At 43.2% G+C, this 18,411-nt stretch overlaps 1 protein-coding gene across 1 annotated transcript in view; it reads right to left on the reverse strand.

Annotated features, from left to right (window-relative positions):
* Positions 1 to 18,411, reverse strand: part of LOC108707415 (E3 ubiquitin-protein ligase TTC3) — a 102,840-nt gene that overhangs the window by 13,460 nt on the left and 70,969 nt on the right. Inside the window, exons 35-46 of the mRNA XM_041581166.1 lie at positions 16,662 to 17,346; positions 15,108 to 15,173; positions 14,474 to 14,623; positions 13,660 to 13,799; positions 13,460 to 13,528; positions 12,656 to 12,752; positions 5,437 to 5,534; positions 4,862 to 4,937; positions 3,331 to 3,423; positions 2,717 to 3,057; positions 1,442 to 1,583; positions 188 to 316 (exon numbers count right to left, since the gene is read on the reverse strand). Of these exons, the coding sequence (XP_041437100.1) occupies positions 188 to 316; positions 1,442 to 1,583; positions 2,717 to 3,057; positions 3,331 to 3,423; positions 4,862 to 4,937; positions 5,437 to 5,534; positions 12,656 to 12,752; positions 13,460 to 13,528; positions 13,660 to 13,799; positions 14,474 to 14,623; positions 15,108 to 15,173; positions 16,662 to 17,346 (2,086 nt within the window). The remainder of the gene's footprint in view (positions 1 to 187; positions 317 to 1,441; positions 1,584 to 2,716; positions 3,058 to 3,330; positions 3,424 to 4,861; positions 4,938 to 5,436; positions 5,535 to 12,655; positions 12,753 to 13,459; positions 13,529 to 13,659; positions 13,800 to 14,473; positions 14,624 to 15,107; positions 15,174 to 16,661; positions 17,347 to 18,411) is intronic.

Genomic DNA, 18,411 nt, shown 5'->3' on the forward strand with positions numbered 1-18,411 from the left:
TATGAGCCTTGGGAAAACCCGGGGCCCTGCATATGAGGCTGAAAATTTGTATTTTAATATCTGTGAGTGTGACAAGAAGCCTAAGCCTACGTACTATATACCAAACCCAAGGTGTAAGGAATGAACCTGTAACATACTCTCTGTTATTGATTTACAGAGAACAAATACAAGACGTGTCTTACTGTACCTCAGCATCATCAGATTTCTGCCACTTGTTTTTGGTTGGACCAGTGACCACTCTCCAGGGTTGTTTAGGCTGAGGTGACGGGGCCTTTGGTATTACTGTGGAAGGATAGACATTTCCACTTGCTTGTACCTATAAAAATAAATAAATAAAAAAGCACAGTTCAGAATAGGGATGCAGCGGATCCAGAATTCAGTTTGGGATTCGGCCTATTTCAGCAGGATTCGAATTCAGTTGAATCCTTGTGCCTGGCCGAACCGAATCCTAATTTGCATATGTAAATTAGGGGTGGGTAGGGAAATCATGTGACTTTTCGTCACAAAAGAAAAATATTTTCCCCGCTGTTTCCTTTCCTGCCCCTAATTTGCATATGCAAATTAGGATTCGGTTCAGTATTCAGCCAAATCTTTCACCAAGGATTCGGCGCATCCCTAGTTCAGAATGAATGTGGCGTTCTTAGTGATCATGATACTCTTCTTATTCTGCATACTATTTGTTATCATATCGATTTTTATGGTTTATTGTGAGAACCAAATACAATATTTCAAACCCTTAGTGATGATGTAAGTCAGGAGGCAAACTGATCGGACATACAGAATGATGAACCTGTACTGTTGTCGTGGGTAACCATTTGCAAAGACTGGGATGGAAAAGTGCCATTAGGTTGAAAACTTTCATTAAATTGATACTGTCATGGGAAAACGTGTTTTTTTTCCCAAACGCATCAGTTAACAGTGCTGCTCCAGCAGAATTCTGCACTGAAATCCATTTCTCTAAAGAGCAAACAGATTTTTTTATATTTAATTTTGAATTCTGACATGGGGCTAGACATATCGTCTGTTTCCCAAGTGCCCCCAGTCATGTGACTTGTGCTATGATAAACTTCAGTCACTCTTTGCTGCTGCTGGAGTGATATGAAACTTTAAGTGGTACAAGTCCCTTATTGAAACTCTACATGTATGTGTTTAGCATAATATATGTGTTCAGCACTGCAAGGGTTACTGTTTTTAGTGGGAGTGTTTTTGTCTTTTTAAATGCTCACATGGACTAAGTGAAAATTGCTGTTTGAGGAAATGGCTTCTGTCCACGAAACGCGCAAGCGTTGGTATGCTGTGTGCTCCATCCATGCTTTCTGAGATTTTCTAAATAAAGCGATGGTTTTAACACCGCTGGTGCTCCGTGATTGAGGATTTTCTTGCTGGAATCTACTCACGGTTCTACTTGGAAAGTTAAAAGATAAAGTCCATCTCTACTTACCCAAGGTGTCTGTGCTGGAGCCTTATCCTGCATGTCCAGTATATACTCCGTGACCCTGCTAACAACATCGTCATGCTTCATGCCAGCAAGTGTTCCGCCAGTCTTATTGCGCAGCTCCATGATAAAGTTGGTAAGTTCCACGCTATCCAAATAGACAGATATACAAGTGAAAACAATGCAGTTTTATTCAGAGTCACTGAAATATCAGTCCATAGGTTGTACATAAGTTACAATTATATGATTTCTTCCTGCACAGCCTGCAAGGGTTTATTTCATCCTAATCAAAATCATTGCAGCATCTATTCATATAGTACCAGCACATTATGCTGTGCTTTACTGTGCTCTAATAATATGTACTTTAAGAATAGGTACTGTACTGGCAATTGGGATTCATTTGGGGTAAAAAAGTAAGGGCCTATATTATCTCTATATCTCTATCGAGAGAGACAGACACATACATAAACATCAGGAGAACATGCAAACTCCTTACAGTTAGTGCTCTGGCTGGAATCTATACCAGGACCCCCTGAGAGCAACGGTAAGGATGGAATCTATACCAGGACTTCCTGAGAGCAACAGTAAGGATGGAATCTATACCAGGACCCCCTGAGAGCAACAGTAAGGATGGAATCTATACCAGGACCCCCTGAGAGCAACAGTAAGGATGGAATCTATACCAGGACCCCCTGAGAGCAAAAGTAAGGATAGAATCTATACCAGGACTTCCTGAGAGCAACAGTAAGGATGGCATCTATACCAGGACCCCCTGAGAGCAACAGTAAGGATGGAATCTATACCAGGACCCCCTGAGAGCAACAGTAAGGATGGCATCTATACCAGGACCCCCTGAGAGCAACAGTAAGGATGGAATCTATACGAGGACCCCCTGAGAGCAAAAGTAAGGATGGAATCTATACCAGGACCCCCTGAGAGCAACAGTAAGGATGGCATCTATACCAGGACCCCCTGAGAGCAACAGTAAGGATGGAATCTATACCAGGACCCCCTGAAAGAATCAGTATGGATGGAATCTATACTGGGACCCCCTGAGAGCAACAGTAAGGATGGAATCTATACTGGGACCCCCTGAGAGCAACAGTAAGGAGCTGTCAGGCAAGCAGCCTGGACTACACTGAAGGCTGACAATTCTCAATAACTTCTGAAGAAAACTGCTAAATTGAGCAAATTCAATAATAACTATAATTATTGTTCTACAGCCAAATAATTGTGCTCCATGATACTCGTGTGTGGAAGAGATAACACTGCACTATGTACCTTTTGTAGTGAGGAAATATCTCGTGCAGCTCTTCAATAATCTTATCAAATGCCGTCGGTTTCCCAGGAGACTGAAGATGTGCATTTCCTTTTTTCTCCTTAACGGTTGCTACCAGACCCTTCCCTGGTAATGCTGTTGCCTTCGGAATATTCACAGGAGGTGGTTTGGGATCCTTATTAATGTCTTTAGATTTGGCTTTTTTTGTTTCGCGCATTGGCTTTAATGGGGACTCGAGAGATGCTTGAGATGCAGAACCGGAAGCTGGTGGCGGGGTGCTGGGATTAGTTGTACCGGGGAGCTTGTGGGTGGGGGTCGAGGGCTGCAGAAGTGTTTGAAAAACCTAGAATAGAACAAAACATCCATAAAGAAAAAATGAACATGCAAAGCTCGTCTGCTTTGTTATCCCATCATTCCTAGGGAGGACTAGGGCCACAGGAGCGTAAATACAATTCTGCTTATCACAGTCTAAGCTCGTCCCTTAGGGGGAGAGGAGAGAGGAACAGAGACACCCGTGGGCATCTTTTACTAAATGAAAACTGTCTAACTGGAGGCCAGAATGCAAAATATGCCGCTACAGTGGGTAGTTCTGTACTGAACAGATATTCTTACTTACAGATGCATTGGAAGGGGCTGCCAGACTGATTCCTTGTATATCTGAGAACCTAGTTCCATTTTCCACTAATTTAATCTTCTCATCAAACTGGGACTAAAAAAAAGAAAAAAGGACATAAATTAAAAAAGTCCGACTTACAGTTAGTTAGTGCCCAGTAAAGGCATGGAAACAGAATGCTTATATGAGCAGGAGTCATAATGGTGACACTGGAAATATCTTTATTTAACAATAACCTAAAAATTGCACAGTTATGGGACCAGTTATCCAGAATGCTCAGGATAAGGGATCTTTTTGTAATTTGGGTCTTCATGTCTTAAGTTTACTAACAATAATTTAAACATTAATTAAACCGAATAAGAATTAAATGTCTTAATGGGGATAAAGTACAAGGTATTGTTTTATTACTACAGAGAAAAATAATTTTTTTCTTCTTCTGGAATTTGAATTATTCGATTAAACTGCCTCACTGACACGTGTACATTCAAATAAAATAAGCCAAGACATTTAAAGGGCATGTAAAATCTAAAATAGAATAAGAAATGCTGTATTTTGTATACTAAACATTAACATGAACTTACTGCACCACAAGCCTAGTCAAACAAATGATTTATACTTTCAAAGTTGGCTACAGGGGGTCTACATCTTGTAACTTTGTTAAACATCTTTGCAAGACTAAGACTGTGCACATGCTCAGTGTGGTCTGGGCTGCTTAGGGATCATCATAAACAAAGCTGCTTGAGTTCTGCATGGCTGGGAAGTAAGGCGGGGGCTCCCCCTGCTGTACATAAGTATGATTGTTTCCCTGCAGAGCAGTTAGGGACCGTCTGACAATTCCTATCCACAGCAGTAAATGTAGGGAGAATTTCACTGCCTACAATCAGGTTTCTTATAAAAACAGTACACATTTTTTAATTAAAAGTATATTGGAGATAGGTTTCATTTTTCATTAAAGAAAGTAAAAATGGGATTTTATTTTTTGCCTTTACATGCCCTTTAAAATGTATTAGTAGCTTGTTATTGGGCATTTATGCATCAGTGTGACTTGTATATTTACAATAAACAGCATAAGCCCCCTCCAGTAAGTAAACCCCAGAGCTGCAAGACATTCTACAAATGGATGCCTTGTAATAAAATGTAAAGTAAAAGCATTATTCCTATGATCTTCTTAAATTGCAACATTCAGATTTAAAAAGAATTGGGGAGTAACACAAGCATGAAACAAGTTCCTGGGGTTGCCTAATAAGGGCCGTGATTGGCTATATGGGAGCTCCTATATGGACTGGCAGACTCTGTTTGGCAGTACATCTGGTTTTTATACAACCAAAACTTGCCTCCAAGCCTGGAATTCAAAAATAATCACCTGCTTTGAGGCCACTGGGAGCAACATCCAAGGGGTTGGTGAGTAACATGGTACTTGTGAGCCATTGGCTGGGGATCACTGCTCTATAGCATAAAATGCACTGCAGAGTATATTTAGATACCAGGGACAGGCACAATTCTACGAGGCCTCTACAATCGATGACGTACATACCTTTATTTTCTCGCTTTCAGATTTAAGATAAGAAGGAGATAAATCCGCTATGCTTTTTTGTGCTGGTGAAGCAATGCTGTGGACAAGAGAGAGCCAATAATAAATGTTATAAGGACAGTTGGTAGGGAAGTCAGTGTTATAACAATAAAAAGCACAGGATTTGGAACAAAACTACAGACAGAGAAAAAGAAGAGAGATTGATAAAAGCACATTCCCTGGTCCCGTCACATAAGTAATTTATGCAGATGCATGTATTTATAAAGACAGGGTTTTTTTTTTAGTTTAGTTTTTAGTCTGTTTTTAATTTGGCCAGATCAGTAGCACTTCCATTGCATTTTAGTATTTAACCATGGAGTGCTCCCACAACCTTTTCCTTTTTGCATTTTGGAACAAAACTCACAGCACATGGGCTGGCCAGATGTCGGCATGATTGTGTATATAAATGTTACAGGCTGGCTATTACTACAATCACATCATTAATGAATCAGCCATGTAATGGTGAACATCATTTGGCCAGATGATTTCCAGCAAATAGAGCAAGAGAAGGACTGTAAGAAGTAACAGAGGGAACATACCTGTTGGCTTTTAACTTGATGGCACTGTGTTCCACCTTTGCAGCCATAATCCTCAGCTTTAATAACTCAGTTTGTTTTCGGTTCTCAAGGAAGTTGACCTGAAAAAATAGAGAAATTATATATAGATATATATATAGATAGATAGATAGATAGATAGAGTGATAAGGAAGATAACAGGATTTTTGATACTCACCGTTAAATCTGTTTCTCTGTGGTCGATAGGGGGACACAGGGACTATGGGGTTAAGCTCCACCCTCCAGGAGGCAGGACACTTATTCAAATGAAAAAAGGGGGCGTGCCAGTACTGTGGCTTAACCCCAGGCTAGAGCCAATGTATTCAGTTGGTACCAAAGACCTGCTAACCAAAGAACATAAGTAATGCTCATAAAAATATATTAACGGCAGAACAGATAACTCAGGAAGAAATTCCACACAGACCAACATGGTCAAACTCGCATAGGGCGGGAAGCCCTGTGTCCCCCTATCGACCACAGAGAAACAGATTTAACGGTGAGTATCAAAAATCCTGTTTTCTCTGTTGTCTCAAGGGGACACAGGGACTATGGAGACCTAACAAAGCAGTCCCAGAACAGCAGGGTGGGAGCGAGAGAAAAGACACATTATTGCACCACAGAGTGCAACACCTTGCGGCCAAAAGCGGCTTCCGCAGAGGAAAACGTGTCAATTTTGTAAAATTTTGTGAAGGTGTGAACGGAGGACCAGGTAGCCGCTCTGCAGATCTGGTCCAAAGAAGCCGAGTTGCGCCAAGCCCAGGAGGCTCCCACCGACCTCGTGGAATGGGCTCGGACGCCCTCCGGCGGAGATTTACCTTTGGCTAGGTAAGCCTGACGAATGGTCTCCCGTAACCATCGAGCAATGGAGGTCTTGGATGCTGCCAGACCTCGGCGGGCCCCAGAGGGCAGTACGAAAAGATTTTGAGACAGTCGAAAATCCTTGGATCTCTGAATATACCAGCGGAGAGCCCGGACAACGTCCAGACCATGAAGTCTGCGTTCCTTGTCGTTCTTGGGATCCGGGCAGAGTGAGGGTAGAACGATCTCCTGATTTATGTGAAAGGATGAAACCACCTTAGGCAGAAAGGACGGTAAGGTGCGGAGCACCGCTTTGTCTTTGTGGAAGACGAGGAAGGCAGGATCGCAGTATAAGGCACCGAGTTCAGACACTCTCCGAGTTGATGATATTGCCACGAGGAAGACAACTTTCCAGGTAAGCCATTGTTCAGAGACAGTCCAGAGAGGTTCGAAGGGGGGATCCAAGAGAGCATCCAAAACAGTATTCAGGTCCCAGCCGGGGACTGGTGGACGGAATGGAGGACTGATGTGTGCTACACCCTGCAGAAAAGTGCGGACGGAATCATCCAGAGCCAAACGGTGTTGGAACAAGACAGATAGAGCAGAAACTTGAACTTTCAAGGAACTGAGCTTCAGGCCCAACTGCAGACCCCGTTGGAGAAAAGACAGCACTCTAGGGATGTTACAGTCCGTGAAGGAAAAGGGGCTGGAGATGGGAATGGCGGTGTCGTTGCACCAATTCCAATAGTTGCGCCAAACTCTGTGATAAGCTTTAGACGAAGTGGGCTTGCGTGATTGCAGCATAGTAGCAATGACATCCTCCGCTATTCCCTGTCGTTGCCAGATGGCCGCCTCAATAGCCAACCCGTCAAAACGAAGAGGCCCGGGTTGTGGTGGGAGATGGGACCCTGGCGGAGTAGATCGTGCCTGAGGGCTAAGCGAACGGGCGGTGCTATGGACATGTCCCGGAGATCCGAGAACCACGTTCTTCTGGGCCAGAATGGAGCTATGACAATGACTGTGACAGGGGACCGCTTGATCTTCTTTAGCACCCGCGGCAACATGGGAAGAGGCGGGAAGATGTAGGCCAGGTCGAACAGCCAACGTTGTGTCATGGCGTCGACTCCTGCAGCGAGAGGATCCCGGGAGCGGGCGAAGAAAGTGTTGACTTTGCGGTTGTTCCTGGAGGCCATCAGGTCGATTTGCGGATGCCCCCAACGACGAACGAGATCCGCAAAGGCTTCCGGGTGAAGCTCCCATTCCCCTGGGTCCAGGAGATTGCGGCTGAGGAAGTCTGCCCTGGTGTTGTCGACTCCCGGGATGTGAATGGCGGACAGCCTTGCCGCATTGGATTCTGCCCAACTTAGAATTTGCTGAACTTCCGCTAGCGCTGCTCTGCTGCGGGTTCCTCCCTGACGGTTTATGTATGCGACTGTGGTGGAGTTGTCGCTTTGGACTCTTATCGCTTTGGCCTGGAGAAGAGAGGACCGGTGAAGGAGCGCCAACTTTACGGCGCGGAGTTCTAGGATGTTGATAGAGAGTTTGGACTCCGCGGGAGACCACAGACCTTGTGCGGACAGGGAGTTGAATGTTGCTCCCCACCCCAGGAGACTGGCGTCGGTCGTGAGAACCGTCCAATCCGGTGTGGCCCAGGATTGACCCCTGGAAAGATTGCTCGGCTTGAGCCACCACTGAAGAGACAGCTTGGTGGAGGGTAGGAGAGTCATCTTCTGAAGGAGAGATCCGCCCTTCCAGGCAGCTAGAATGTTGGCTTGAAGGGGGCGTAGGTGAAGTTGAGCAAAGGGTACCGCCTCTATGGTGGACACCATGGATCCCAGGACTTTCATGGCCAGATGAACAGTAGGAGACTGAGAGTGCAGAAGAAGGTTGGAAAGAGATCGTATCTTCTCCTGTTTGTCGAGTGGGAGAAAGACCCGTTGTGTCAGAGTATTGAACTCGAGACCCAGGAAGGTCATCTGATGACTGGGAACAAGGTTGGATTTCTTCCAGTTGATCGTCCAACCGAATTCTTGTAGAAGGACAATCGCTCGACGGAGATCCTCTTCGCTCCTCTCTGCTGTGCTGGCCTTGAGGAGCAGATCGTCCAGATAAGGGGTCACCGAAATCCCCTGAAGCCGCAATGCCGCAGCCGTCACCGCCATGAGTTTGGTGAACACCCTGGGGGCTGATGTGAGACCGAAGGGGAGAGCCACAAACTGGAAGTGACGATTCTTGAAGGCGAATCTCAGGAACCGATGATGAGGAGGCCAAATTGGGACGTGAAGGTAAGCATCCTTGATGTCTAGAGACATCAGAAATTCCCTCGACTCCATGCCCCGAATGACTGATCGCAGGGTTTCCATTTTGAAGCGAACTGAGCGGATGTACTTGTTGAGGAATTTCAGGTCCAGAACTGGCCTGAATGATCCGTCCTTCTTGGGAACAAGGAAGAGGTTGGAGTAGAAACCGGAGAAGGTCTCTGATGGGGGTACCGGGACGATCACCCCACTTTGCTCCATCTTGTTGATGCAATCCAGAAAGGCCTGGGCCTTGGTGGGACTGGTTGGAATTCTGGACATGAGGAATTTTCTTGGGGGAAGGGACGAAAAATCGAGATGATAACCCTCTGTGATGATCTCGTTGACCCAGGCGTCTGAGGAGTGTCGACTCCACACCTCCCGGAATTGCAGAAGTCTTCCCCCTATGGATTGCTGCGATTCCGGAGGGGGTGGCCCGTCAGCCTGATACGGGCTTGTCGGAGGAAGATTTGTTCTGGAATTTGGAATTCTTCCAATTTGGGCGTCCCTTGTCAGAAGGTTTGGCTCGAAAATTGGAGCGTCGAGGCGGACTGTATCTTCGTGAAGATCGAGCAGATTGGCCTCGAAAAAATTTTCTTTGACGAAAGGACTGAGTAGATCTAGCTTTAGCTTGTGGGAGGAATGTGCTCTTTCCCCCAGTGGCTTGGGAAATAATTTTCTCGAGTCCCTCACCGAATAGTCTCTGTCCCTTAAAGGGTATAGAAGTTAGGGACTTCTTAGAACTGAGGTCAGCAGACCAATTCTTCAGCCAGAGGGTTCGCCTAGCGGCTACTGATAGAGCTGAAGTCCGTGCTGTGATCTGCGCGGTGTCCAGTGTGGTTTCGGACAGATAGGCCGATGCCTCAGCTATGGATTGAACAGATGAGACGAGGTCTACTCTAGGAACACCCTCCTGAATATCCGTAAGGAGGGAGTCAGCCCATGCTTGAATCGCTCTGGCTACCCAGGCCGACGCTAGAACTGGACGCAGGGTAGAACCTGCTGACGAGTAAACGGCTTTGAGAAAACCTTCGAGACGTCTGTCGGATAAGTCTTTGAATGCAGCCGCGTCTGTCACTGGAAGTGTAGTTGATTTTGACAAACGAGAGACAGGAGCATCGACTGTAGGGGGCATAGACCATTTGTCTACCAATTCCTTTGAGAAGGGGTAGGATTTGGAGAATTTACGAGTGGCTTGAAATTTTCGTTCCGGAAAATTCCACTCTTCTTGTATGATAGCTAAGAGCTGATCGTGAGATGGGAAACAAACCGAGGATTTGTGTTGTCTTTTGAACAAGCTGGAAGTTTGCGCCTGTTCCTTTGACTGAGAAACTTTTAATACCTCAGTAACACCTTTGATGATATGTTCGATATCGTGTTGGACATCGTGGCCTTTAGCCTCATCCTCAAGTTCCTCTTCATCCTCCGACGACACCTCTGAGGGGAGAAGTTCGCCCTCTGAATGGGAGGAATCCCCTCCCACAGTTGAACCATCAGAGGGAGTGTGGGTCCCTGTGCGTGGTCTGGAAGGCTCTGGTCTCTTGCGTTTTCCGCTGGACTTATGCCCCAGTCTGGTCAAGGCTTTACCCAAATTATCTGCGAGGGCAGGTAGATTTTGCAGGGAGGCCAGAGACTGTGAGAGTTGCAGAGCCCACAGAGGAGCAGGGGGTTCTGAAGATGGCCCGGCTGCGTTGTCTTGAGGAGTGTCGTCTCCTGATGGGGGGCCCGATAGTTCTGTGTGAGGGAGGTGAGAGCCCCCTGAACCAGGTACAACAGAAGCTCCCTTGGAGCAAGATCTGCAAAGGGGTTCCCCCTGTCCCCCTGGGATTTTGGATTGGCAATTCTTGCAGGCAAAATAGGTGATTTGTCCTGCTGTTGCTGGTGCTCTGCCCCCCCCCGCCCTGGGGAATAGTCCCCCAGACTTACCTTCTGCCATAAGCAGTGTCTGTGGTACCTGCTGAATAACTGGTTGTGTGCACTGGAGTAAAGCAGCTTTGTCCCCAAAAGATATAGGCTGCTGCAAGGGCAATGCGCTGCAAAAACGGACTCTGTAGAGGCGCTAGAGAGAAGGATGCGCTCAATAGTTACTAAAGGGAAGGAGAGAAGCGTGTTGAGGAGCGCAAAATGGCCGCCGCAATGGAAAGGGCGCGAGATGCGGCATGAGAGAGAGGCTTGGAACGCGGTTCCGCCCCCTCCTCACCCATGCGTTCCAGGGGAAGCGCGCTGAAGCGCTAATGGCGCCAACAGTAAGGAGACGCCTAAACAGTACCCCTGGAGCAGCGTGTTCCTAGAAGATAAACCTTCCCCACATGCAGCACAACAGCCAGAGCAGTAATAGATTGGGTAGGGGGGAGAGCAACCACAGCGTGAGGTAAAAGTAGCCTTTATACTCACATGCAGCCACACTGTAAGGCCCTCTGCTCCCCCTCAAGGAGTGCAGGCATGCCTAACCGAGTCTGTTATAGCCTATGGGCCAGGGAATGACTCCAGTGGGCCTCCCACGGAGGGGGTGTACACAACAGATACAGGTAACCCTGATTGTGGTAGCACCCCTGTCTACTTGAAGCTTGAAAACTTGGAGCTTGCAGGTTGTCCATCCTCCTAGTAAGCAGGACACTTAAAAACTGAATACATTGGCTCTAGCCTGGGGTTAAGCCACAGTACTAGCACGCCCCCTTTTTTCATTTGAATAAGTGTCCTGCCTCCTGGAGGGTGGAGCTTAACCCCATAGTAGCAGGGCTGAACTCTGGCAAGTTGTATGATGTGTTGGTGGTACTCCTGCAGGGTATCCTGTGGTGATACCCTAATAGATCAATGTGATAGAAAGGTGTATCTTTATTGGGGTAGTGAACAGCACACTACATGTTTCGGGCAAGGCCACTTGATAAAGGGCCTTGCCCGAAACATGTAGTGTGCTGTTCACTACCCCAATAAAGATACACTTGCAGACTCAGCTTGCTGCCGTGGACTTCCTGCAATTACCTCCTTTCTATCACTTAACCCCATAGTCCCTGTGTCCCCCTTGAGACAACAGAGAAAAGCACTCCAATATTACTGGTCAATAATCATTTATTCCACTGTGCATACCAACGTTTCGGTCCACGTTTGGACCTTTATCAAGGATCCTTGATAAAGGTCCAAACGTGGACCGAAACGTTGGTATGCACAGTGGAATAAATGATTATTGACCAGTAATATTGGAGTGCTTATCTTCCTTATAGCTATTTATCATATTTTGATATAGCACCCACTTGTCAGAGTGCGGATACACATCTATATAGTTCTGAAGGCCCCAATGAGGGCCGAAACGTTGGAATACAAGAGTGATGTGTGAATAAATCTATTTGATCAAACTACTGGAGTGCTGGTCCATTCTGAACTGTGGATATTATACTTTGACCGTGCACCCAACATTGTTTAGTGTACGAGTGCAGGTACTTTTGTGAATTTATATATATATATATATATATATATATATATATATATATATATATATATATATATATATATATATATATATATATATATATATATATATATATATATATATATATAATTATTTATACATAGTTTTAATAATCTCAGCACTGTTGATTACTGTTCAGCCTGGCCTGGGTGCACACCGATCTCCAGTTCAAGTACAAAAACAAGTTTATTGTGTAAAACACATTAACAATTTGGCTGTTCCCCCAGCCTTTCTCAAAGTTACATATTGTACTATACACAACCCTTAAATACAAAGTGTTTGGCTGGAACCCTCCTCAAATCCCCTCAGTGACGTAGTACAAGTAATACAATTGTCTTGCTTTGATGACGTGAACGGCCAACCGTGAAACTCTGCAAAATTGCAATAAGTAAAAACTGTTCAAAATCGCTATGAATAATAACACTGGTACCTTATCCAAACAATAAAAATTAGTCAACTATGTGCGTATGTACGTGTGATAAGATTCAAATAAAAAATACCTTGTTGCAAAACACTGAATCTCCGAAGAAGTTGAGTTTGCAGCCTGACCCACATTCACCCACCTGTCTAATACTGGCATTTATTTCAAGTACCTGACTTTCTAAAGGGCTCTAGCATAAGTCTCACAAGACAGGATTCTCACCTCAGCAGCCACAGCTCTCTTCTTGTTTTCCTGAAGATTTTCCTCGCTCCTTTTAATCTGCTTTTCCAGTTTTGCTTTTTCATTTTCGATATTAAAGCTGGAAATAAAAACACAGAGTGTTTCACAATGTTTCCAGTCGGTTACAGAAGGCCTTCTAAAAACAAATTCCAGTATGAGCAATAGAAAATAGAAAATGTAACTTCAAAAAGATGAAAGTCACTAGTCAGGTACAGGTATTACATCCAGTCAATAAAGGGGAACAATTCTATGTTTAGAATTTAAAATTCTGTGGTTGCTAGGGTCTCCGACGCCAGAAACAGAACGTATGCTTCGCTTTCTATTCATGCCTACTTCTATTTATCAGCTTGTTATTCTATCCTTTGTAAGGGCAAAGACAGACGTGAAGATTCGGGAAGTTTTTGTCACTGGTGACAAATCGCCTCTTCTTCGGGCGACTAATCTCCCAGAAAAGCCTTCCCGTCAGCTAGAATCTAAAACACCAGCGGGATGGCATTCGGAGTGCTTCGTTTTCTGAAGCCGCCCGAAGTTGCCTCACGAGGAAACTTAGGGGCAACTTCGGAAAATGAATCGCTCCAAGTGTCACCAGCAATTCAGATTCTAGCTGGCGGAAGGCTTTTCGGGGAGATTAGTCGTCCAAAGAAGAAGCGGTATGTCATTGGGCCACTAAATCTCCCCAAATCTTAGCGTTTCCTTACCCGAAAGTTTCATGGGGTTTAGTGAACCAAGCAACATAACTCAATTGAAATTTCAGAACAAATATAAATATTATTCAGTGAGATTTACCCAGATTGTACAAACGTCTCTATATAGGTTAAATATTGCTGCTGCTTTTCCTCAATCTCCCTTGAATATCTGTGCAAAAAACAAAACGGAAATGTATTAACGGTCAGTAATATCCACGGTCACATTTGTTTGTTCCCACTCAATCCAAATCATAAGAAACCAAAGTGAGAGGTTTCAGAGGAAGGAATTTTATCACTTACTTATCGATAGTTTCATTAGACGCCTTAATACCATTCTTTAACACTCTCAGCTTGTCGTGATTCTCTTTTTTCTCTAGTTGCCATTTTTTGGTGTTGCTTTCCATCTCATGATTAAACATTTCAAGCTCTTTCTTTGTAATCTGAATAAAGAGAATTAGGGATTTAGCAAAGTTAGTGGCAATGTATCCTTATTACAAGCCAAGGGATATTTTGTTTTTCCCTTCAGACTATACTTTTGGTAACCCCAACATTTTTCTAGGTTCCTTAATAGTTTAGTATAAAATAAAATTTTAGTATGATGCAGTGATATCCTGAGGTTATTTGCATTTGGCCTCCATTTTTGTGGTTTTGGAATATTCAGTTCAGGAATTATTTCAGTTTGGAATTTGAACAGCTATCTGGGTTCAATTCCCCCTTACAACATGGCAGTGGTTTGAATGACAGACTGGAATATAAATAGGAGAGGGTCTGAAATGTAAAGTAAGTAAAAGAAAATCCAATAATGGTGAAAGGAGCAATAGATGTTCGGCCGAACCCCCAAATCCTTCGCAAAAGATTTGGCCGAATACTGAACCTGCATATGCAAATTAGGGGTGGGAAACATTTCTTACTTCCTTGTTTTGTGACAAAAAGTCACGTAAGTTCCCTCCCCTTAATTTGAATATGTAAATTAGGTTTTGGTTAGGCCAGCAGAAGTATTCGGCCGAATCTGAATCCTGCTGAAAAAGGTTGAATCCTGACCGAACCTTGAACCAAATCCTGGATTCGATGCATCCCTAACAATACTTAAAGCAGGGTCACAAGTGACAATCACCTTCTTCGTTTCGACAGTTTCCTTGATTTGCTTCTGCAGCCCAGATATTTCTTCCTTGCAGCGGCTCTGCAGATGGTCATACTTCTCTGTTGCTTCTTTTAGCTGATCCTGCAGCACAAGATGCTCTTTCTCTATCCGTAGAATATCTCCCTGAGTCCAGACAGATAAGCAACAAGTCTTAGCATTGGACACTTATCTACTTACAGCAAAGAATAAACTAATGTAAAGGGGATGTAAACACACAAATATAAAACTGTCATTTTACACAACTTCTGGCCAAGTAGTATTTGGGCCCTTCGATTGCGTGGCCACACGCTCACAGAGAATTAATAGGAGCTACAGCGAAACCTCAATTTTACATCCCTCCTTATACATGTTTTTGTGCTCCCACCTATATATTATGCATAATACAATTCCTTGATTTCAAACTTTCCCAGATTTTACATAATTTTTTCCTGGTCCCCTGAAAAACGTAGAATTCTACTGTAAATGACACAGGCCAGTATGGATGCTGCAGACTGACACTTTCTCATAGCGTTATTAACACCCACCAGGAAGAGACCCTGAAGCTTATGAAAGTGTGGAACTCCTATGGGAATTAAAAGGTTAAAAGATTATGAATATAAACAATTACCTGCTGCACTTCAAAGGGATAATAAGGCTCAGTATTTACTTCCTGCTCAGATAAGTCTCTGTCAACCTAAAGAGAGACAAAGGAGAAAATGTTTCAGTCGAACTAAATATATACAAGAAAATCCTAATAATCCCCCATACCAATGTGACAGTACCCCTAGAATTCTATTCACAAATTCAGCTAGCTGTAAATTACACACTTACAAGATTTTTGGAAATGAATGCCATATAATATTAGAATTACACTTTATAATTACTCCCATTTAAACATATTAAAAGGGAAAATACACCTTTAACACTTTGAATATCCTATTTTAAGTATCTTTTCTATTGGTCTTCATTTTTTATGGTTTTCCAATTTTAGTCTTCCTATCCGGTCTCTTTGTGGAATGATACTGGTTGTCAGGGTCACTGACCCAGGCAAAAAGAATTGTAAAGCTTCAACTTTTTTTTCTGCTATTCTTATCTTTTGTATTGCTTTTATTTGTATTCAGGCCTTCTACAATATATCTTCCATTCTGACTTCTCAACTGCTGTAGGTTTACTAGAGTAAAGACACACTAGCAACTAGATGGATGTTTAAATACAAGGCTGACATAAAAATCAAGACTATTTGCAAATTGTCTTAGAATACCAATGTGTACATCACACTAAACATTCATTAAAAGGTGAGCTAATTCTTTAAGCAGTTGTAACAGTTAAATTCTTATACAGCTCTATTTCTTTACCTGGAGTCCCTAGATGATGTTGGACTACAACTACCTGTATCCCTCAAGCTGTAATGCAATGTTCTCTCCTTTACCTTAAAGGAGAACTATCACAAAAACGAAATGTTATATAAGCTTCCTCATACTGAAGTTTTCTAAATACAGTCAATTAAATATTCGGCATTGTTTCTGAAATAATCAAGTTTATCTTCACTATTCCTCTCTCAGCATCTGTTTCTCTTCATTCTGTCTTCATGCAGCAGTTTGGTGTCAGATGAATGATCCAATATATCTTATAGGGGGGCTTCCTTTCCTAGCAGATGTGTTAGAGCTCACTCAAATAACTGATTCCAGTACAAACAATATGTAACAAAATAACTGCCTTTTGCACAAATTCTGCATGTAGAGAGACATAATGTCTGGTCATTTTAATAAGAGTGAGCTCGAATACATCTTCTAGGCAAAAGGAGACCCCCTATCAGATAAATTAGATCATTCATCTGACACCCAACTGCTGAATGAAGAGAGAATAAAGAGAAACAGATGCTGAGAGAGGAATAGTGAAGATAAATGGTACAGAATTTTTAATTGATTGTATTTAGAAAGTCTCTTATTTCAGTATGCTGAAGCTTATATTACATTTTCATTTCCACTCTCCAAGCTGCAGTATCTTCATCCCCATGGGGCCTGTGTCCCCCAATTAGGTGAGAGAAATTAAATTAAAATTGTTGTTGATAGTTCCCCTTTAAATAAACTACTAACCCCAAAAGTGGCTTGTAAGCAATAAGCGACTTTATGACACCTGATAAATGCATTAGTGTGAATGAAAAAGCAGCTCCACGACTTACCTGTACTGACACTACCCCAGTGAGAATATTTTTCCTTAATGGAACAAGTTGGGTCCTGGTAATCTCTGTTTCAGCCTCATCCTTGGGATTGAGATTTAAAGTCCTTGCGTTATGAATGACTGGATTTAACTGCTCTGGCTGCTCTGCTTTATTAGGAAGCGGCATGCCTCCATTACACATGATGGTACTATTAATGGTTATTGTAGGCTGCATTGCAATACCAAGACCGGGTATGAATGGGTGCCCTACAGATACTACAGGCAAACTATTTAAGCCATACATTGGAACTATAGAATTACTAATTAAACTGCCATTAAAAACTGGGCTTTGATTGTGCAACAAAAGAAAGGGATTTGAAGGCTCGTGTGGAAGGTATTCAGTACTTATTTCCACAGTCTCGCTTATTATTGAATCAAAGGGATTATTAGAGGAAGGCTGGAATTCTTTAGCCGTTGGGTTGAGCTTGGCCTTTCCAGATGCTTCTTCCAGTATAACTTTGTGTGTGTGCAGTCCCAATAGCTTTCCCACCATGAAGAACTCGGCCGAGTGCAAAAGGAAGTCCTTTAGACCGCCAGCCTCTTCAACCAGCTGGTGCGCTTCTTCTGGGAAGTCCTTAAATGCCCCAATCAGAATGTCATCATCCAGTTCCAAAGGCCCGCGCTCTTCCAGAATATCATAAAAATATCTAGGGGCAAAAAGGAGAGATTACACATTGCCTGTAATGCACAGGGCCTTCTATAAGCATTTTCACAAACAACATGAAGCTTGGAGGATGGAATGGGGCCCACTTTTTTATTTAAAGGAAAACTATACCCCCCAAAATGAATACTCGAGCAACAGATAGTTTATATCAAATAAGTGGCATATTAAAGAACCTTATCAAACGGTAATATATATTTAAGTAAATATTGCGCTTTTACATCTCTTGCCCGGAGTCGCCATTTTGTGATGACTGTCAGAGATCACCTGACCAGAAATACTGCAGCTCTAACTGTAACAGGAAGAAGTGTGGAAGCAAAATACACAACTCTGGTTTGTTTATTGGCTCATGTGACCTAACAAGCAATGATTTATTTGTGCACCGGGCGGCCCTTTTTTTTTTTTTATAATGGCAGTTTTGTATTTATGATTACCCAATGGCACACACTACTAAAAAAATAGTGTATTATTATGAAAATGGTTTATTTACATGAAGCAGGGTTTTACATAAGAGCGTTTTTATTTTAGAGACTACATTGTTTGAGGGATATAGTTTTCCTTTAAAGGGGGGTTTAATACCCCAAATAAGACATTGCATAATTCAATTACATGTCTTTGTATCCTTTGTTTATGTGGGTGGTTGGCAGGGATTATTTGTTTAATAATTACAGGTTTAGAATAATATTGTTATAAAAGAGCCACTTAGTGGCTGCAGGGGAACTGGATGGATAGGGGGGCCCAGAACAGAGCTGTAATTCCCCCCACTCCCCTCCTCCACCAATCACAGGCTGTAAACTGGTGATGATAAGACACAATCTAATGTGTGCATCAAATTGAAAGGCCTTCTAGGTTTTAGTTTAGGGATCTGGGGAGTAAGTCTATTTGTTCTCCCAATTCAAAAAGTCAGTAAGGGTGAGATTTGGCATGAGCAACTATTTGTTGTTCTAAATTTTGAACCATGACAGAATGGCTGTTAGAACAAGTTTTTCCATACACGGCGGTCACCTTGCTCTGCGTTAATGGGAGCCCTGACCAAATGTCAGACCTTTAA

This window comes from Xenopus laevis, chromosome 2L (assembly GCF_017654675.1).
Source record: "Xenopus laevis strain J_2021 chromosome 2L, Xenopus_laevis_v10.1, whole genome shotgun sequence".
Lineage (NCBI taxonomy): Eukaryota > Metazoa > Chordata > Amphibia > Anura > Pipidae > Xenopus > Xenopus laevis.